Source organism: Anolis carolinensis, unplaced genomic scaffold (assembly GCF_035594765.1).
Source record: "Anolis carolinensis isolate JA03-04 unplaced genomic scaffold, rAnoCar3.1.pri scaffold_9, whole genome shotgun sequence".
Classification (NCBI taxonomy): domain Eukaryota; kingdom Metazoa; phylum Chordata; class Lepidosauria; order Squamata; family Dactyloidae; genus Anolis; species Anolis carolinensis.
In genome coordinates, this window is record NW_026943820.1 from 12,867,521 (window position 1) to 12,890,186 (window position 22,666).

The 22,666-nt window shown below is 41.7% G+C and overlaps 3 protein-coding genes across 8 annotated transcripts in view; 2 read left to right on the top strand and 1 right to left on the bottom strand.

Annotated features, from left to right (window-relative positions):
* Window positions 1–10,946, top strand: part of itfg1 (integrin alpha FG-GAP repeat containing 1) — a 157,564-nt gene extending 146,618 nt beyond the window's left edge. Inside the window, exons 17-18 of the mRNA XM_003222926.4 lie at window positions 4,345–4,462; window positions 9,908–10,946. Coding sequence (XP_003222974.2) covers window positions 4,345–4,462; window positions 9,908–9,967 — 178 coding nt within the window. The 3' untranslated portion in view covers window positions 9,968–10,946. The remainder of the gene's footprint in view (window positions 1–4,344; window positions 4,463–9,907) is intronic.
* The window catches only part of LOC134293686 (uncharacterized), a 72,579-nt gene extending 51,479 nt beyond the window's left edge, over window positions 1–21,100 (bottom strand). The window contains exon 1 of the mRNA XM_062962012.1: window positions 20,017–21,100. Within this exon, the coding sequence (XP_062818082.1) occupies window positions 20,017–20,868 (852 nt within the window). The 5' untranslated portion in view covers window positions 20,869–21,100. The remainder of the gene's footprint in view (window positions 1–20,016) is intronic.
* An 87-nt stretch (window positions 21,101–21,187) lies between these two features.
* The window catches only part of neto2 (neuropilin and tolloid like 2), a 57,354-nt gene continuing 55,875 nt past the window's right edge, over window positions 21,188–22,666 (top strand). For all 6 annotated transcript variants that reach the window (XR_010000643.1, XR_010000644.1, XM_008113906.3 and 3 more), the window contains exon 1: window positions 21,188–21,537. Coding sequence is in view for 3 of the 6 variants with exons in the window: in XM_008113906.3 (XP_008112113.1) it covers window positions 21,504–21,537 (34 nt within the window). In the remaining 3 variants the exon portion in view is untranslated. The remainder of the gene's footprint in view (window positions 21,538–22,666) is intronic.

Genomic DNA, 22,666 nt, shown 5'->3' on the forward strand with positions numbered 1-22,666 from the left:
CTTTTTCTTTTCTTTTTCTTTTTTCCTTTTTGCAAGTGACTGGCAAAATAGGAATTTAGAAAGCTGCTAATTTCATTTCCATTTTGCTGATTGTCTTAATTCAGAATCTTTTATTATATATCCAGCCTTCTATTGATATTCATTTCAACTTACTCCTTGCAATGATCTCTGTCCATCAAAGAAGGGATGGGAAAGTTCCATCCATTTATATAAAGTAAGGTAAAGGTAAAGGTTTCCCCTAACATTAAGTCTAGTCATGTCTGACTCTGGGGATTGGTGCTCATCTCCATTTCTAAGCCGAAGAGCCGGCGTTGTCAGTAGACACCTCCAAGGTCATGTGGCCAGCATGACTGCATGGGGTGCCGTTACCTTCCCACAGAAGCAGTATCTATTGATCTACTCACATTTGCATGTTTTCAAACTGCTGGGTTGGCAGAAGCTGGGGCTAATAGCGGGAGCTCACTCCGCTCCCCGAATTCAAACCGCCAAACTTTCAGTCAGCAAGTTCAGCTTCTCAGCGGTTTAATCTGCTGCGCCACCAGGGGCTCCTTATTAAAAGTATTACCTTAAAATAACCGGCTTCTAACCGGAGCGAATTACAGGGCGCGTTCAACGCCTCTGTTTAAGGAGCTTCACTGGCTGCCATTTACTTTCCGGGCCCAATTCAAGGTGCAGGTTATCACCTACAAAGCCCTAAACGGTTTGGGACCCACCTTCCTTAGAGACCGCATCTCCCTCTATGAACCCACACGTTCTCTTCGCTCGTCGGGGGAGGCCCTCCTCTCGCTCCCACCACCCTCACAGTCACGGTTGGTGGGGACAAGAGAGAGGGCCTTCTCCGTCGCGGCCCTCCGGCTTTGGAACTCTCTACCTAGAGAGATCAGGCAGGCCCCTACCCTCCTCTCCTTCCGGAAGAGCTTAAAAACCTGGCTCTTCCAAAAAGCCTTCGATGTTTAGTTGTTGCTGGATTGATCAATCTGTCCATTCCATAATAGTCCCATTGTTGTTGTCTTGCCATTTTATACCACACTTTATTGTCCATTCAACTGTGAAATTTCCTTTTCCCATTTCGTAACACTCTGCATTTTGCCTGGGATCTACGAATTAGTCTCCTGTTTTTAACACTGTATCCTGCTTATTGATTTTAATGATTGTTTTTATTGATGTTGGTGTTTTTTACTGGGATAATTGTTTTATTGCTTTGTTACTGTTATTTGTTTGTTTTATCGGGCCAGGCCCCATGTAAGCCGCCCCGAGTCCCTTCGGGGAGATGGGGCGGGGTATAAAAATAATTATTATTATTATTAAAAATCAACTTGCCTTTAAATACCAGCCAGCTTAGGAAACTGAAAGAATGTCAGTTCTGGTGATTTCTCAGACCTATGGGTAATTCAATAAATAATGGCTCCAGTTAGATGTCACAATAATCTACAGTTGATGAGGATTCTGGTTTTATGGTGCATTAGGAAGCAAACATAGACCCTGGGAGAGGAACAGGCCAGAAATCCTGGTTCAACTATAATCACAAACCAACAAGGAAGAAGGTTCCATGATTCATGTAGCTGTTTCTGTTGGTGGGAGAAGCCAGCCGGGATTGAGTGAGCAGCAGCTTGCACCAATGGATTTGCTCATTTATGGAAGTCCAAAATCCTCAACAATTCTGTCTTATCAACATGGGCTGTGAATATCCCTGTGCTTTCTCTTGCGACTTACACAACACCAGCAAGATTTCAGTGTAGTATTCAGACTTATTTACACACCAAGACACATGCCTGGGTTCTTTTATTTTGCAATATTTGAGAGAAGGGGTACAGAATAAAAGTTTGCAATGCATTTTCTCCTTGTTCAGTTATACCTACAAATGCAAGGCTGAGAGCACCATAAGGCACCAGCTGCTTCTGTCTGCGACTGTACTTTCTTACTGGTTAGCTCAGCTAGTTTTAATGACATACTTACAATGTCCTTCATTTTGTGGCCCAGCAAACAACACAAAAACAGAACTATGATGGTGGCTTCGATGTAGGAAATAGTTGTATTTCTAGGACTATATTAGACTATTTATCTCTGATAACATCAACATGGATGAATCAAATGGTGACTTTCCTGGCTGAATGTATAGCAGTGTATCAAAACAAAACCCAGACATTTGTAAATGCTTACATATATTTTATATTATGGTATATTCCTCTGATTTGAAAGTTAATTAATTCTCAGTATAGTTGGAGCCTATAGAAACTTGTGTGTCACAAAAGGACTTTGTGCTCCAAGGTTGTAATGATACCAGTTACTCATTCTTCAATGGTTGGAGGAGCTTGCTGCTTTATCTATGCATGACCACGAATCTCATAGATGCCAGCTTGAATTAGATTATCTTTTTGGACATATGGTCTGTTTATATTAATGTATATGCTTAGCCTGTATCTATGCCCAAACTGTCTGCCTGCTATATCAAAAAATGATTGACGCTCCTGAACAGATGTCTTAAGAGCAAATTGTCCTATGTGCTCAAGCTATGCAAGCACAAGATATCTTTAGAAGCTGCAATTCAGCTTTCTCTCATGGCGGGTTATTGAGGATATTGTAGTCATTGGTGGCAGTACACACTTTCTGAAGTAATTGAGTCAAGTATTGGCAACAAGTTGCAATTCGGCAACTGGACATAATGGGATCATTTTTGGCTATGGTGGCTAGGAGAAAGAGGTTCTGATCCACACTCAAGCACCTCAGTTGGAGGCCAGCCCAATGCATAGATTTTTTTTATTCATTTACATTACAGATGGACCACTTCTTTCCCGCTTTATCTACTTAGCCCTGAAAGAAGTTGTCCACCCCAATGTAAATTAACCACACCAATGTTTGCAGAATTTCAGAAGTAGATTTCTTGGCCATCAATTATCCAGAGATGTTACTCTTTTTGTAATCATTATCTATGGGATTCATTAGGTTTTCTCAGATGAAGCAGAATAGACCATTAATGGAGCCTCTTAGTGTGAATGCCAGATAGTAAATGAAGTATCTAAAATAATACTCAGCAATGAAACACAGAGTATACCATTCGTTAAACATTGTAGATAAATGCTAACATTGAGGAAGGGGCATTTGGCTTTAGTCATCTACTAATCGTAAACGGCCATTCTTCCTTTCCACAGGTAAGCTGAAAAAAATGGATTGCAGAAATAAGTAGCCTGCCCGAACTCACAATGAACCGTCACTCTTTTGCCTCCAAAAAGAGAAAGCACTTAACTACATAATAGGGAGAAGTGTTGAAGATATACTTAAAATACTCTCTGGAGTGGTGTATTATAAGAACATTGTTTGTGATATGCAGGGACTGAGAACACTCTCCTCCATGAATGAGGCGGTTAGACTTCATTTTGCTGAAATACATTAAGCCAAATCGATAAGAAGCTGTCTGTGTTCTGAGAAAAAGAACAAGATGACACATGATGGGCTAAATGTTGTCTTCCAGCTGAACATCGACATACTCTTTATGAACTTCCAATAACAAGTGCCACAATTTGCCAGGCAATTAGCACATGCCACAATGGCCTTCCCAGACCTTTTTTTTTTCATACCCCCCACAGGCAATCAAAGAAATCATAGTATCTTATTTCCTTATCATAAACGTTCTTGATTTCCGATCCTGAATTCATCATTTTAGCCATATCTGACACCAGAAAAATATTTGCAATCCAACATTTGGATACTCTGATCCCTACATAACCTTATAAACTTAGACCATAAAAGTGTAGCCTGAAAAATGACATTTATCAAAACAAAGGAAGGGGCCATCTTTCCCTATAAATAAGTATTCAACTTTTCTGAACCCTCTGGGGAAAATCTTATTGTCCTGTAAATGCCTCCATGTAAAGAATTATGTTTTAAACACGTATGCACACACATGGAGTAACAGAAAATACAACCAGCAGCCTCTCACTATGGCTAGGGCTTCGTATCAGAGAATTTCTACCTTGCTGAAACATGCAGCTTTTCCAGCTCAGAAAAAAATGTGCAGTAGATTCATTTCTCTTCCTGATTCCTCCTCCTGCCCAAATCCATTATTTTCTGGGGTTTTTTTTTTTGTTTGTTTTTGCCTTCAAAAACCATCATCAGCTTTGCAGCGAGTCAACACATGAAAGTGCAAGTCAAAATGTTACTTTGACATGACAGATTTGGCCGGCCCAGGCTCAGAGTCATGGTGTTGCTCATTACTTTACACTCACTAAACTCCCAGATCAAATAGGATTAAAGTCATGTATCGCTTTTATCATTCTGCTCCCCCTTAATGTGTTTGTCATCAGTTCTGTAAGCAAGACCTGTGATGTCTCATCTTCTTTCTTACAGCTGGAGTGCCAAGCTCTACCTGACCCCGAGTAACATCGTTCTCCTAACCGCTATTGCCCTAATTGGAGTGTGTGTCTTCATTCTGGCCATAATTGGCATATTGCACTGGCAAGAAAAGGTAGGTAAATGTTTATCTGACTACAAGTTCAGCCAATGTGGGCAAATATTTCATGTAAAAATTATGAGCAGACCAGGAAAATATTGGTGCAAGGATGCAAACTTCCAGATGTTGTTGGACTCCAATTCTCATGATCCCCCACCATTGAATATGGAACCAGTTTGGAAGGACCACACGTTCTCCACCCTATAACTTGAGATGTAATCAGTGGATGGGACCAGTTTGAAAGAACCACATGTTCTCCACCCTATAACATAGATTGGAGTCAATGGAAGGGACCAATTTTGAAGAACACACATTCTCCACCCTGTATCTTAAGATATAGTCTATGGATGGGACCAATTTTGAAGTAGGCACATTCTACACCCTATAACTTGGATGTAGTCTATGGATGGATGGGACCAATTTGAAAGGACCACACATTCTCCGCCCTATAGCTTAAGATGTAGTCTATAGAATCATTATGCTGGGGCAGAACATGCTGCCGAGCCAGGATATCCCAGGGATCTGACAGCAACTTTACTTGAAATGAAAGCTTTGCAGCATGGGGATTTAAAGGTCGCAAATAACATGCAGCAGTTTAAATCAATCATACAGTACAAGTTTGGTTCTTCGCAAGAAAGCATTTTGTTGTACATTAGATATCTCTGTGGTAATTATTCAGTAAGATATGCTCGGCTTCTCTGCTTGTAAACACACAATGTACTTTCCACCTGGAGGAACTTGTTCATGTAAATATGTCCCTCTCCCCAGCTTTCTTTTGTCCTCCCCCCCCCCCCTTCTATATCGTGGTGGCCATGGCTGCCTGGGAAAACGACAGAGCCAGCAATCCATTCAGGATTAGTAGCATGCTTTTCTTTCCAAACAGAAAGAGACAAGAATAGACCTTTCAAACAGCTAGCAGGACAAAGCAGTCCAAAACCGCAACCGATAAACCTGCCCTGAGACTGTGGGGTATGTTGAGTCTTGGCTGGTTTCTCTCTTTGGGGACTAGCCTAGATTAGCTGCTCTACAGCTCTGTCTTTTATACCTTCCCAGGGTGCCTATACACAGGTGAAATACTGTGTGTTTTGGTTTAATTGATTCCATTCTACCAGATCTAATACCTTTATCTTTCATCACAATTTTGGCAAAAGGACTAGGGAGGGAAGGGAGAATTACACCAATGGGATGCTAGTTGGTTAGGTGCCCGACAGTCCATTTTAGCTGAAAAGGGAAATAGCAGCAGCCCTTGGATTGGATCTGGGCCTGTGATTGTGAAAACACACTGTGTTTAGTAGAGCTGTAGGTAAGACAATATGGGTAGCCACTTCTCTATTGCTCCTTGCCATAAAGAAAATGGGTTACCTGGGGTCAACCTGAATTATACCTTAGTAGTGTTCAGAAGGTGAATCAGACCTTCCCATCCATGCTCATAGAGAGGGATTGGAACTCCCCACTCCATATAGAGATGTATATGTCATATTTCTGCAAAAAAATAATGACATTTCATTCCTCATGGTGGTATTTGTACCTTTTTCTCATCAACTTTAAATTGCAAGTGGATCACATTTGTTGTGTCGCATTTGATTAAAAGTAGGATAGAAAACATCACAGCATTTCTGGCCCAGAACCATTTTGGCCGGCATGCAGGTTTCTTCTTTCTTTTTAAGTGGCAAAGCATTAAAAATGGTCCTCGCCACCTGTATTCTAAAACATTATAGACCTTTCTCCAGCATCTGTCTGCTGTAGGAAGCCTCATTGGGGAAAAGTACCAACATAAACCGTGCTTGAAAGGTTTGTTAAATGAAATGTTTTTGTAAGATAGTGGCCTTTGGTATCTTGTTCTTCCCACAGTTTATCTGAGAGCTTCTCAGTGCAATGTGTTTCTGACAGTGAATTACATTTAAGCCATACTTTCTTTGTCTGTTTTGATTGAGCTGCAATACAAAAGGATATCTTCCATCTAAATTCAGAAACCTTGTGCTCTTTTATTGACCAGCATCAGGACTCTGATGTTTTACCATGACTGTTTTACTCTATGGAAATGCATTGATCCTGAGGAGCCATTTGAGAAGCCACTTTCCATACCACAAAAGAAAAATGAGCCCCAATTTCTCCTCTGGCTCTCCTTTCACTGCTAACAACTAGCCAGCGGGGTAGCCAATCAGTTCTGCTACCTTGCCAAGCTGTAATCATCACTGTCAAAATTACTGCATTTTAGACTCACTGTCATTTGTTGTTATTGGCATTTGGAAACAATGCACCCGGGCTGAATGTCCAGAAAGGCTTTGAAAACATGTAAAAATTCATGGGGCTTTTCTCATGAACACTTGCAAAATATTCATGTCAAATTTTGGAGTTATCGGGTACCAATGAAAATAGGGAATCAAGGTGGTACTTGGCGGTTTTCCTGGTTAGGAAGACCTCTCACCACTAAAGTCTTAAATGGGCAGTTTGCATTCAGAGGCAGGTGCTGAAAAGGTTTTGAAGCACTGTGTGGAAATTGTGGCAGCATTTAAATGCCAGGAAATCAGAGGTTAGGGGGAAACTAGCAAATGAGAGTTGAAGATGCCACCTCGGTGTTTCAAATTCTGCTAAATTTGTTTTGAAACCAACTTGTGGAAGCTAACTAAGGGAAAATGTCTCATCTTAATGAGTTTTGGCAGTACTTTGAGTTTTACAGAGGCATTTTTCACCTGAAGCAAAGTGTTGTAAAACTAGAAGTCTTGGAAGGTGTCCCAGGGGTTTCAGACTGTAGAAAAGGGAACAGGGCCTCATTTTCCCATAAAATGTCTTTTCCCAATCCTGGTTTACAATCAAGTCCAGAGCAACACAGCCAGTTCATCACAGAGTCCCAACTCTTTCCTCACACTTCCATTTCTCTTAAGTGGCTGGAACATTACACTTGAAAGAAACAAAAAAATAAGTTGGGATGTTGGGTTCAAACATAAAGACAATCCATACTGATTGCCATTACACAGCCCAATTGAAATAAAATTTTCGTGTCTTGGTTTTTGATCCTGTTCCTGGGGTTATCTGGGTCACTGATTCAGAAATTGCATTGGATAATCTACATCACTTCTAGTTTCTTAGATTTGGTTATCATGACTTTTCTATGGGTGAACAGATGGCTGGTGTATGGCATATGCTATGTATGTCAAAAGCTAGGGCTGATGGGAGAAACAGGTGCCATTTTTAGAATGGATAGGTCCCCAGAAAGGACTAACATTTGAGGCCCCAAAATATGTGCTGACCAGTGATTCAACAGCAAACCAGTTTCAAATGAATTGGAAGCTAAAAAAAAATAGACATGCTTTGCTGCTTTGAGGGAATTCAACTTGTTCAAATAAACCACCATTGGGAAAATCCCATTGCATGCCAATATGGCCAGTATCTGCTTTGAAGACTTTAGTGCTAAGTGGAAAAAAAACAGTCTTTCAGGTAACCTTTTCAAAATGCCAAGCACGAGAGGGGATAAAACTGCCTTGGAATTACGACTTGGAAGGGGAAAAGGCAAGGCCAGGAGCAGGGAGCTTGCAATAGAAGATGAATTTGCAACCTGGGGATGGAGAGTGGGGGAAGAGGGGATGTCACTCTAAAGACTGAGTTGTGTCAGAACCTTGGCAGCAGGAACATGTTTCTGCCAAAAGCCATGCTTCTCCTGAAAGATAAAGGCCTGACAGTACAATCCAGAAGGGCACCACCGTCAATTCAATGTGAAGCCCCTGCACACCCTTGGAGAGCAAGAAGCACTTGTCAGTGAAGGGCAAAAGAGGTGAAGAGACACTTTTCACACACTACCTTACAATAGATGTAACAGTCAGGTACCTTCTGGCATCAGACTTTTCCTTATTTACAGGTGTATTTGGTGCTTTGGAAACTAAATCCATTTCAAAATAAACATTTTGAAGAAGGATTGTACTGGATAAATGGTCCAGAGCATATAGATGATGGCAACACAGTTTTTGTTCTTGGATTATAAATGTCATTTCCTGATTGTTTCTATCATAAAAACATGAAAAAAAGTTTATTAAACTACAGAAACACTGCTTTTGCAGGACATCCTGCAGCACATTTTGCTATAGTTTTTCAATGAATACCTCAATCAATTCAACATAGTTTGTGGCAGCCACAAAAAGGAAATTTCTGGAGTATAGCAACTACTTTAAAGTTGCCCACCGCAAAATTACACAGAAAATAACACTGTCAAACCAGGAACAGAAAAACTTTCAAATTTTGTTACATAGCATTACCAGTGAAAAGAACACTTTAGTCTAGACAAAGACTAAGTATGTTCAAAATATGGATATATCAGATAAACACTAGCATGTGAACATAGTGTTCTGTTCATAAGCATCTGTCTCTCCTGAATTGCCAGCCTGCAAGGACGTGCGCACAAACAATAAGAACAACACCTTTTGTTTCTTGCTGACCTCTCCCGAAGGTTCAAGGCAGGGTACAATACAGAGTGAAAATACAATATACTGTATAATTAAAAATATAAAACCATTTAAACACATAGATTAAAAACACATGAATATAAGATCACAATGCACATTAAAATCCTATCTGTAAAATGCAAATGTAAAACCCATACTTTAAATTCGGCTGGGTCAGCTTGCTAGAACAGATAGGTCTTTTAAGTATTTTTAAATTAGTATGTTTAGCTGTCAAAGCTCTTCTATCAGGTCATTCCAAAGTCTAAGGGTGGCTAATGAAAAGGTTCTTTGGGTGACCATTGACAACTGAATTTTGGTGATCCTCTAGGTAACCTGGACTCTTTCATACATAGATATTTTAACTTTAATTATGCAGTTTGCATTGTTTTACTTAGTACTGGCCAGCACACATTTATGTGCCTCAAGTGTTAGACCTGTTTCTGGGTATATCTGACCTGCTGATTCCAAAAATGGCACCAGCTTTCCCTTATCAGCTCTGGTTTTTGAGATGCAGAACATATGCCATCTACCACTTGCCCATAGAAAACCATAACAATACCTAAGAAAGTAGAGCTGATGTGGTCTATCCAATGCCGTTTTCTGAATCAGTGCACCAAATTATTCCAAGACGAGACCTAAAAACCAAGACATCAAGATATTTTTTTTTAATTTGGCTGTAGCTTGTGCCACACATTATGCCATAAGTTGCCATTGTAAATCTAATTCCAAGATAATGTTTCTAAAATCTCAAGAAGCCCAGATGATGCCGTATCTGCTTTATTGTCCTAAAACAGCAGTTAGTTGACAGTCCCAAAGCACCTGACTATTAATGTTTAAAAGGGGTCATGATTAACTGCAGTAGCCATTTCTGTAGTAGATGACTCTTCTAAAATCACACCATTTGGGTGCTAATTGGGGCTTTTAGCACGGTGCCCATCTCGCCTCGCATTCTGTATAGCTCTTACGGTCACAATGAAATGCACATCCACCATAATCATGATTGTTCTCCCTTTTTGTTTCCCAGAAAGCGGACGACAGAGAGAAACGGCAGGAAGCCCACCGATTCCACTTCGATGCCATGTGATATGTCTTAATCCCTTGATGAAAGCGATGCTGCGTATTGACTTGGTCTAAAACACTGCACTGGAGTCAGTGAGGCTGAAGGAGAGGGAAGGGGGTGTTCTTTCTGTGCTATTTGTAAATGTTGCATTGTTTTTAATTTATTTTGTAAAGTGTTAAAATCACGTGTGATCTTATATGACCTTCCAGTAATCGATTGTATATACTCTTTTCTTCTCTGGGTTTCACAAAGGCTGTAAGTTCTCCTTTGGTAGTGTGCCACACTGCATGCCTTTTGCTGTTTCCATCCCCTCTGTTTCTTTTGAACAATGTTTCATGAAAAGGAAGTTCTCTGTAAATTTGGAAGTGCGTTTCAGTGAGCAGAATCTGTTTAGTGCCACTTGAATAATATACATTTCCCAAAATGTGAATTGCATTCTTAATATTTCCTCTCCAGCAAATTGTCAGATAAGACAAGACATCTCATGTTCTTCCGATTCTTCTCTGCAGCGTTTGATCTGAAATTCTTGGGAATGCTTATCATTGTCTTAATCTTTGCGTCCAATCAAGTGTGAGGAGAGGCAAAAACATCCTAATAACAGACATCATTGAGATGTGTGTAATTTGACTTACATTTTAAATTATGCCTTCCTTAAAATGGAATAATTCTGCATTATTTACTCCCAGTAGTAGTTATGATGTAAGTGCATTAAAGCATAATCATGAAAATAGTTGACCAATCAGAAGTTTTATTAAATTTGGGGATTTCTTGAGAAAGAGATGGAAGAAAATCCTACATGGAAAACTGTGTTTTGTGGGATCATCAGAATAAGAGCTGGACTATGGTGTACTTTGTTTTCCATGTAATCCAACCTGAATCTGTATTGTAAAACCGAACCAATTTTGGGGCGTCTTTGTTATGACCATAAGAAAACAGACTACAGAATTTTCCTAATACTGAATGCACCATGGCATTTTTATTAAACAGATTGTATTGAAAACTATGTGAAACAGTGTATTCCTTGAGTTTTATTTATGACTTCTTCTACTTTGAAAACAGTTGCTTTGCCTTCCTAATAAACAATGCCAATGTCAAAGTGAAACTTTCTACGTTGGCTTGGTTTCCAAATGGTGAAACTGAACCATGCTTCCTTCCACTGGATTTATCATGCCACACTGGAATTGATCTATTATAGGAGGTTCAACAAGAAAATTAGAAATGAAGGGTACATCTGCACTGCAGAATTAATACAGTGGCTGAATGCAATGGAATCACGGGAGTTGAAGTGTTATTATTAATAATATTATTATTGATTTATATACACTTCCTTTTTCAAAGCAGCTGACACTAAAAACAATAAAAATGTATGAATTAAAACCTAACACTTATAAACATTAAAACAGACTTACAAAGTATTTAGCCTTCTCTGCCAAAGAGAGTCGGTGCCTCACCAAACTACAATTCCCGAAATTCCACAGCATTAAGCAATGGTAGTTAATGTGGTGTCAAACTGCATTAACTCTACAGTGTAGATGCACCCAAAAATTCTAGAATCTTATGAACATATGATGCTTCCTTATATTTTCTTGATCATGCCCCTGGGATGTTTAAGGTCACACACAACTCTCTTCCTCAGGCTTATTACCAATATGCATTTAAAGGAATATTTTAGGGACAGGATCATCAAATGTGGGTGCCCAGACTGCAATCTTCCCATCTTATAATGCACTTCCCTACGGAGGAATCGGGTGAATTCGATAGATTGCTTTGCAAAGCAATAGAGCACCTCGCTTCTACCCCTTCCCCAGAGATCCTTATACAGATTGTATTTTGTGCACTTCATTTCTTCCCAGTGATAAAACAGTTGTTGGTGTATGTATCACCAAAAAGGCTGTGTGAATAAATGTAAAGCTTATGGTCTTCTTGAGCTATATGACTCTTCCCTCAGTACAATTTCTGTCAAGGTGGTAAAAGATCATGAAGTTTCTTCTAAATGCACATTTCCATCAGAAGTAGCTATTAGTTCTTCTCTTGTTCTAATTCTTTCCATATTGGCCACCAGTTCACAAAATCTGTTGACTTCACATTGTGCTATCACTGTATATTCATTCCTCTAGCAATTTGGCTGCCATAAACTCCAAATACAGAGGGGATTACGCTATTTCCTTTTCCATTTTCCTGGTCAATGGAAACCCAAGTGAAAGCCGAGAGATAGTATAGGAATTTGGACTAATAGTGCTGTTGTTTTGTTTGTGAGTGATGCAACAAGAAAAGATGGGTGTTGTATCAATTCCATATTCTTACCACTCAAAACCAGCCGCTTGGAGATTTTCATCCCCAAATACTAATAAAACTCAACCATCAACAATAAATTAAAACAGTGATTCGACCATTTGATTTCTTAAATACTGCCTGTGACCTTTTTAGTTTTGCGCTGAATGTTTTCTTAGATGCATATGATGCAAAGCCTGTTTAGCATCAGACCAGATGAAGCTCAGTTCAAAGGAGCGGAGCTTGTCTCGTCGGAACAATTTGAACAGCTTTTAGGATGCTATATTTGGAAACTGTTTTGCAACAGCAAAGGGAAATGGCTTTTAAACACAAAGTAATTACAAAACTGATAGATTCATGGGGCATATTTGCCGGTGTATAGATAAAGAAGAGTGTTAAAATTATTTTGATTGCTTCACCCATATAACTTGGAAATAGGCTTTCAGCAATGCTCCACTTTCCACTATAAGTAGAAGTACAATTATATCTGGAAAGTACCTAACCAAGTGTTCTTTATGGCAAGCCACTAGTGAAAAATCGTGAAAAATCAAATTCGAATCACAATGTTGATGAATGACATTGGACCTTTGGCTTCCTAGCAAAGCATCAACATATCGGCTCCTCTCATAGGAAGGTCTGCGCACAACTCTTGTGTTTATTTCCTTATCCTTTATTTGGAAACTAGTTTATTTGCAAAAGAGTTACTAGGAAAGTCCTCTTGGAAGCTTCTGAGTTCTTCAGAAAGCTGCCATGTTACTGAATACATTTTGTTGGGGGGCAGACTATAGTTTGTTGTTCTTGTCGTGTGCCCTCACATTTCAGATTTAAGGTGACCCTAAAGTAAAGGTAAAAGTTTCCCCTTGACACTAAGTCTAATTGTGTCTGACTCTGAGGGGTGGTGCTCATCTCCATTTCTAAGCCGAAGAGACGGTGTTGTCCGTAGACGCCTCCAAGGTCTTGTGGCCGGTATGACTGCCTCGAGCACCGTTACCTTCCTGCCAAAGCAGTACCTATTGATCTACTCACATTTGTATGATTTTAAACTGCTATATTGGCAGAAGCTGGGGCTAACAGCAGGAGCTCTCCCCGCTCCCCGGCTTCGAACCACCGATCTTTCGGTCAGCAAGATTAACAGCTCAGCAGTTTAACCCACTGTGCCATCGGTGATCCTAATGCAACCCTATTACAGTTTTCTCGTCAAGATTTATTCAAAGGGGATTTGCCTTTCTCTTCCTCTGAGACCGAGAGAGTGTGACTTGCATAAAGGCACCCAGTGGGTTCTGAGCCACAGTCCAAGATTCAAACCACTACACCATGCTTTATTAATTCCTTCCCTCACTGTTTCCTACCTACCTTTCTTTTTCCCTTTCTTCTCTTCCTTCCCTGTTTCCTACCTACCTACCTAGGAGCCACGGTGGCGCAAAGGGTTAAACCTTTGTGCCAGCTGAACTGCTGACCTGAAGGTCGGCAGTTTAAACCTTCTCCATCACAGAACCCTAGTGCCACAACAGACTACAGATCCAAGGATCCCATCGGATGGAGTCACGGCAGTTCAAGGTGTGCCAAACTGATACAAATCTATAATATGAACGCAGCCTTATGGTACGATGATGGGGCCATTTCTATAGTACTTTGCATGCTTTCCATATTCGCAATCAGACTGTACAAGTCTTTCCCTGGAATATGAAGAGTCAACCTTATTATCCCAGATACAAAGAATTTTAAAACATTGTATGCATTTTTATAGTACGCACGTTCCATTATTAGTGGATGAATCTATATCATTTCCATATATACTTTGCTTAAGCTTCATGTGCTATAATTCTTGCTGTGCTTATTTGAGATGGGCAAAAATCACGAATCAATGATTCACTTTTAAAACACAGTTGCCTAAGAGTTTTACAGCTCAGATGTTTGAAAATGCACACTGATAGGAAGGAACTAATGATAAATACTAAGCAAAATACAGATTAACACCAAGCCCATGACCCTGACTCCTTCAAGGCCCATCATCCTCTTCCGCTACAGGGCTCTTAGATGAAATAGCACCATCTACTGCACCAAACAAATAATCTTCAACATTTCTGTTATATTCTTGTTATATTTGGCATCCTATGATTCATTGCTGCAGAAAGAATTATGTACAGATTGAAAGCTTGTATACTTTCCCATCATTATTTGTTCATTGAGTAAGGAATGCTAAACTGTCCACAAAATCACTTTAAAAATAGGTGAAACACATCTCGACGAGACGAGAAGGCATAAGAGACAGAATCTATTGTTCAAGTTCCAATCAGCCATTAAAATAGATATTAAAAAGGAAACCATTGACAGGAATCTATCTAATTTACAAGTCATTGTATTAGATTTATGAGCTTCTTGAATTCAGTTGCAAATCGCTGCCTTAAATATTGGAAGCTCGACAGATGAAATACTGCCTGGTCTCAATTGAAAAGCAATATTGATCACTCAAGTCTGGATTAGCATGGCTGCAAATGCTATTGGGGATGGATATGATCCCCAAGCACGTACTTAACCTGTCACATTACTAATCATAAATGTGGTGTGATATATATATATTAGTTCGTGTAACTGCATTGCATTATATGCCTTGGAACAAGATTCATCACCAGGTTAAATGTTTACAGATGATAGAAGTTTGAGACAGAGATCCAAAGGAATAGCTTGAGCTATGATTCTGGAGACCAGGGTTCAAATCCTTGCTCAGCTATAGGTTTCCTTAGACAACTCACACACTTCAGCCTCAGAGGAAGGCAACAGAAACCCTTTGATAAGATTTGTCTTCTTCTGGGTTTGGTATAAATCATAAAGAACGTAAGAATTTTGAGATACTTTAAAGATTTCAACAGAAAGGAGAAAACCATAAAAATGAACAAAATCTGGCTACAAGTACTTAAAAATAAAGAACGACACTCAGAAAACGGGAATTCTAGACAGGAAACAATCAGGACTAGCTAACACCTCCCAACAAAGGATTCACCCAGGCAAGAAGAAGTCAGACCTAGAAGCTGCAAAGCTATTCAGTGCTAATAAAGGAGGCCAATTGCAACATTCACACTTGCCTCAAACAGACAAGAGTTCTTTCTCCTGCCGTGGATCTTCCAGATATATAAACCTCACTTGCCTAGTTTCCAACAGACCTCACAACCTCTGAGGATGCCTTGGCACAAGGACTTCAAGATCAGCGGACACTTGTCTCCAGACAGACTCCATCATTTCTTTTGTTAAAAATTTAGCAGTGTGAGCGTCTGCACTAGTGATAAAACACATCTATCTGCAAACTGTTCAAAGGCGCTTGTCTAATGTTTCTAAAGTAACTGCTTATGCAGTTTACAAGGGCATCGTTAAAGCCAAGGTTCTGCGATAAACCTAATCAGAGCCATCAGCCGTATCTAGATTGATCTGTTCCCGGTTGTGTTTTGCTTTTCTCTCACTTTGAGTTTGTTTGTTTTTTCAACTTGTCTTGCCATATCTGGAATCAGGGGGGAAAGGTTAATCCCATAAAAGGAACCCCTACCTGAATGGACTGCATCTACACTGTAGAATTGATGCAGTGTGATACCAGGTAAAGGTAAAGGTTTTCCCCTGACATTAAGTCCAGTCGTGTCCGACTCTGGGGGTTGGTGCTCATCTCCATTTCTAAGCCGAAGAGCCGGTGTTGTCCATAGACGCCTCCAAGGTCATGTGGCCAGCATGACTGCATGTTTTCAAACTGTTAGGTTGGCAGAAGCTGGAGCTGACAGCAGGAGCTCACTCCACTCAGATTCAAACCTGCGACCTTTCGGTCGGCAAGTTCAGCAGCTCAGCACTTTAATATGCTGCGCCACCATCTACACTGTAGAATTGATGCAGTGTGATACCACTTTAACTGCAATTGCTCAATAGTATGGCTGGAGTTTTATGAGGCTTTTAGCCTTCTCTGCCAAAGAGTGCTGCTGCCTTACTAAACGAAAACTATAATGATCCCATGGTAATTAAAATGGTGTCAAACTGCATTAATTCTAATATGTAGAGGTGGAGACAAGCCTTGAGAACTCCCAATTCAAATCAGGCCCTATTCTTTATCCCTTCACACTAAAAACTACTCTGATCACCCTCATTTTCTATACTTACTTATCTGATTTTTCTCTAATATTCCCATGTCTTTCTCTTGCTCCTCATATTCCCCTATCTTTCAAATCTCACCAGTAATGCGTTCATTCATGGCATTCAATACTTTCCCAATTTTAGGACTTACATTTAATTTGTTCCTAAAATCCAGGAATTTCACACAAAATCCAATTATAAATACACACAAACTGTTTGTTTTTGCCCTATTCTCCACCTCTTTTAATACATGCCCTCCCACTCAATTTCCTATGTAAATTATAATTCCGAATGTGCAACGCTGGCATAAAACTGCATTTAAAATAACCCCAAATAACTCATTTTCTCTCTCTCTTAGTCTGGACCAAAGAAGCCGATGATTATCACTTTGCTGTCTCTTTCATCCGGTAAACTGAACCGCTTCGGGGCATTTTTTATTCCTGAAGAGGAGGGCATAAATCTTTAAAATAGATACGCATAAATAAACGGTGTGATTCTCTTTTCAGGAGTGGCAGATCAGGCCCAGTTTTGCATTTTAAAATCAAACCATTTGCATCTCAACCCAGTTCAATGTGGCTCGCCCCTAAAGATTTACAGTCTTGGGGTGCATCTACACGAGTGGTTTTTAGCCTGTGGTCCGTGGACCACCAGTGGTCCCCAAGAACTAAAATATTGTCAGTGGTCTCACGTTACTACACTGTTGCAACGAGAGTGACTTGTCTTGCAAAACCTTCTTAATAGTACCAAGGCAATGGAGATGTCAGGAGGGGAGAGGCTGACTACCCATGAAAGGCATGACAAGCCTCCTGACTGCTGCTTCTCCTCCTCCTCCCTCCTCCTGAGTGAATCCGTTCCATGTGGCACCTGGAAGCGGGGCACCTTGGTGTCTTCATTTTTAGGCCTGTTCCTGGGGTTATTTGGAGTGCTGATTCAAAAAAAAATTGCATTGGATAGACCATATCAAATCTAGATAATTAAATATGGTTTTCTGTGTGTGAGCAGATGGCAACTACTGGATGGTATATGTTCTGTATCAGAAACTAGAGATGATGTGGTCTATCCAATGCAATTTTCTGAATCAGCACCCCAAATAACCAAACCAAATCTAAAGTTGACCAAAAACTGATTCATAACCTTTTTGGTACTAATGTTTGAGAGTGGTCCCTGGTCAAAGTGGTTCCTGGTAAAGAAAAAATTGGGAACCACTGATCTACTCTATAGAATCAATGCAGTTTGGCACCACTTCCCACAGATGAATGCAACAGAATTGTGGGAGATGACGTTTCACAAAGCCTTCTCTGCCAAAGAGAGCTGGTTCTGGACCAAACTATAAATCCCATAATCCCTTGAGGCATGGCAGCTATATATATATATATATATATATATATATATATATATATATATATATATCGGCGCTCCATGCAGTCATGCTGGCCACATGACCTTGGAGGTGTCTACGGACAACGCTGGCTCTTCGGCTTAGAAATGGAGATGAGCACCAACCCCCAGAGACAGAAATGGCGTAACGTCAGGGGAAAACCTTTACCTCTACATATATATATACTAGCTGTGCCCGGCCACGCGTTGCTGTGGCGAAGTCTGGTGGTCTGGGAAATAAAGTATTGAGGAATTGGTGGTAGTTAAGGGCAAGGGTAAAGGTTTCCCCTGACATTAAGTCCAGTCATGTCTGACTCTGGAGGTTGGTGCTCATCTCCATTTCTAAGCCGAAGAGCCGGCGTTGTCCGTAGACTCCTCCAAGGTCATGTGGGATGACTACATGGAGCGGTGTTACCTTCCCGCCAGAGCAGTACCTATTGATGCACTCACATTTGCATGTTTTCGAACTTCTGGGTTGGCAGAAGCTGGAGCTAACAGTGGGGGCTCTCTCCGCTCCCCCAATTCAAACCTGTGGCCTTTCAGTCCAGAAGTTTAGCAGCTCAGCGCTTTAACACGCTGCACCATCAGGGGATATTATTTCCTAAAGGTTGTGAATATACAAAATTTTTGATTGTTTTTGTCTGTTGGAGGCAAGTATGAATGCTGGAATGAGGAAAAATGATTAGCATGTAATGGCCTTATTTATTTATTATTTATTTACAGTATTTATATTCCGCCCTTCTCACCCCGAAGGGGACTCAGGGCGGATCACATTATAACACACATAGGGCAAACATTCAATGCCCATAAACACATCAAACAGAGACTGAGAGACACACACGCAGAGGCAAGTTAACTTTCTTCTGAGGGGATGTTCGATTCTGGCCACAGGGGGAGCAGCTGCTTCATCATCCACACTGACGGCACTTCCTCATACCAGGTCGTAAATTAGTTAATCTTGCCTCCCCACTTTTATTAGTGGTACCTTATCTCCTACTTGATAGATGCAACTATCTTTCGGGTTGCTAGGTCAGCAACGAGCAGGGGCTATTTTTTATTTTTAATTGACGGGTGCTCACCCCGCCACGGGCTGGCCTCGAACTCATGACCTCATGGTCAGAGTGATTTAAGGCAGCTGCTCAACAGCTGCGCCACAGCCCGGCCCCTTGTAGCTTTAAAGCCTGACTGTTTCCTCCCTGAGTGAATTTTTTGTTGGGAGGTGTTAGCTGGCCCTGATTGTTTCCCGTGTGGAATTCCCTTGTTTTCAGAGAGGTGTTGTTTGCGATATTTTATGTGCTTCTACTGTCTGTGGTCCTGAGAAAACAGAGGAATTGCCAGACTTTGATGATGGGAATACTTTGTTGGGAGGTGTTAGCTGGCCCTGATTGTTTCTTGTCTGGAATTCCCTTGTTTTCAGAGTGGTGTTGTTTGTGATATTTTATGTGCTTCTAGTGTCTGTGGGCGTCAGAAAAGAGGATTTGCCAGACTTTGATGATGGGAATACTTTGTTGGGAGGTGTTAGCTGGCCCTGATTGTTTCTTGTCTGGAATTCCCTTGTTTTCAGAGTGGTATTGTTTGTGATATTTTATGTGCTTCTAGTGTCTGTGGGCGTCAGAAAAGAGGATTTGCCAGACTTTGATGATGGGAATACTTTGTTGGGAGGTGTTAGCTGGCCCTGATTGTTTCCTGTCTGGAATTCCCTTGTTTTCAGAGTGGTGTTGTTTGTGATATTTTATGTGCTTCTAGTGTCTGTGGGCGTCAGAGAACAGAGGATTTGGCAGACTTTGGTGATGGGTATACTTTGTTGGGAGGTGTTAGCTGGCCCTGATTGTTTCTTGTGTCGAATTTCCCTGTTTTCAGAGTGTTGTTCTTTATTGAGTGTTCTGATTTTAGAGATTATATTGTTGTGCATTATTGTACCACAGTAATTATTTCATCTTACAATAGAATCTCAGTTATCCAACATTTGGTAATGCAATGTTCTGGATTATCCAACGTAGTGTGCGTTTTAGTAGTCAATTTTTTTGTAGTCAGTGTTTTAAATTGTGATACTTTTTCTGTCAAATTTGTTGTATAACATGATGTTTTGGTGGCTAATTTGTATAACGATTACCTAATTTGATGTTTAATTGGGTTTTCCTGAATCTGTTCTTATTATCCAAGAGATTCAGTTATGCAATGTTGTGCAGGGATGTTTATGTTGGATAAGTGAGATTCTACTGTATATTTATAATTTTGTAAGGAAGGCGTTTGCATCATCCCCGGGCACTGGAAAAGGGTAAATAAATAAGAGAAGAGGAGAAGAAGGCGCTCTGTACCTGCTCAGGGGCCAGGCGGGAGGCGTGGTGGGGTAAGGTCTGCCCTTCTCCTTTGCCCCTCCATCCCGGCCCTCCCTCTCCTACCGAAGGCGGCGCCGGTGTGGTGGTGGGTTGGCAGGCCTGGTAGACCAGGGAAGAGCGGGCTCCGGTGGAGGCGCAGGCCCGGGGCGTAGCGGCTTCCTCCCCGCCTCGCGCTTCCCGGTGCCGGCCTCCATGTTCTTCCCGCGGAGGAGGATAGGAGGAGGCCTGAGCAGCGGCGAGGAGGAGGAGGGGGAGAACGGGGCCGGGAAGGCGGGCGATGGGGCGCTCATCCGCCGCTGCAGGGCCGAGAGGAAGGAAAAGGGGTGGGAAAGGAACCTCCACACACACAGAGAGAGGCAGGACTCGCTTTCCCAAGCGCCTCAAGCGGAGGTCACATTGTTGGCGCGAAACACCGGGAAGGTACTGAGGGAGGGGGAAAGTAGCCTTTTTTGTTTCCCAGGCGAGATGTGAGGCCAGGGGCGGGCCAGCATAGGCCCTCCGGGTGTTTTGGAGTGGAACTCCCAATTCGAGGATGGGGAGCTCAGCCTCGTGAGGCGGAGATGTGCCTTCTCCTGGCGAGTCTCTGGCTTCGGCGGTGGAGGCGGCGATAGAGGGGGAGGGAGGGGGGACGGTTTTGTGTGTGCACGCGCACGCGGGGGAAGAGTTGGGAGGATTGTGTTTGTGCGCATGCGCACATCGCCTGTTGTGTTTTTTTGGTGTTGTGATTGTGTTTTTTGTTTGTTTGTGTTGTATCTTACTGGAGGCGGGGATGATGGATTGCGTTGCCAATTTTCGAGTTTGGGGGGGCTGTAGATTTGTTGTTTTGTCCATCGCCGTGATGCCATCACTCTTTTATATATATAGATTGAGTGTGTATATATTGTATATATATATATTTGACTTAAGAAGTATACCTGTTCCCACTTGCGTACAAATGCAACTGACAGAACGGCTCTTGTTCGTAACCTGGAGCTGCCTGCCTGTACTATCCCAAGGAAGGCATCTCTCCATCTCAATGAAGGAGTCTGGGCGCATGCGCAGAAGGGCGGCGTCCCTCCCTCCCTCGCGCAGGCAGCGCCCTCTCGCGGCCTGCCATTTTTTCTCTCTGAGGGAAAAGGCGTGCGTGAGGCGGATGCCTCCCTCTTCATTCTCGACGCCGCCGCCGGCAGAGAAGGAGCGAAGGCGGGAAGGCAGGACGGAGGACTCTTCTCTCCTCCTCGCAACTTCCCTCGGAGCGAGTTCGGGTCTCGCGGCCGCGATGGAGGGGCGGCCGGGCGGGAGGCGCGGAAGAGGGCGAAGCGAGGCGGCGGCGGCGGCACCGGCACCCGACGGCGAGGAGGCGGAGAGGACCCCCCCGCGCTGAGAAGTGGTCTCGCCCTCGCTCTCTCCCCTACAGGGGCGCGCGCCCGGCCCCGGGAAGAGACCACTGAGGGGGACGGGGGGAGGCGGAGGAGGAGGAGGAGAAGATGGCTCTGGAGCAGGTCTACTCTGTGCTGGAAGGTGAGCAGGGAGGGACCAATTGGGAGGGGGGTCATTGGTTGACAGTTTGTAGTTATCCACTGATTGATCGATTGATTGATCAACAGTTTGTGGCTATCCATTGATCGATTGGTCAACAGTTTGTGGCAATTCAGTGATTGATTACTCAACAGTTTGTCGCTATCCGTTGATTGATCCATAGTTTGTAGCAATTGATTGATCTACAGTTTGTAGCAATTCATTGATCGATTGATTGATTTATCTACAGTTTGTGGCTATTGATTGATTGATCTATTGCTTGTGCTGATTGATTGATCCATTGATTTCCAGTGTCAATTGATCAATTGGCCAGTAGTTTGTGGCAATCGATTGATTGATTGATCAAGAATTTGTGGCAATTGATTGGTCAACAGTTGATTTATTGATCTATCGTTTGTGATTATTGATTGATTGATCAAGAATTTGTGGCAATTGATTGATCTACAGTTTGTAGCAATTCATTGATCGATGTATTGATCTAGTTTGTAGCTACTGATTGATTTATCAGTTGATCTCCTGTGTAGCTACCCATTGATCAATTGATCAGCAGTTTATAGTAATTCATTGATTGGTTAATCAATTGGTCAATGATTTGTGGCAATTTATTAGTTGAGAGTGGATTGATTGATCTATAGTTTGTGATGATTGATTGATTGATTGATCTACAGTTTGTGGCAATTGATTGCTTGATTGATTGATCTACAGTTTGTAGCAATTCATTGGTCAACAGTTTGCGGCCATTGATCTATAATTTGTGGCAATTTGTTGATTGATTGGGCAATAGTTTGTAGCACTTGATTTATCGATCTATAATTTGTGGCAGTTGATTGATTGATCTTCAGTTGTAGCAATTCGTTTATTGAGCAGTAGTTTGTAGCAATTCATTGATTGATGGATTGATGTGCCTACGGTTTGTAGCAATTTGTTGATTTTTTTTTTGTGTCAGGAGCAACTTGAGTCACTTCTGGAGTGTTGATTGATTTGTTGATTGATTGATCTACAATTTGTGGCGATTGATTGGTCAGTCTACAGCTTGTCCCGCCTTTCGTCCAGGATTCATCCCAGACTACAAACAAGGGATAAAAACATTGTATAATAAACATTAATCCAG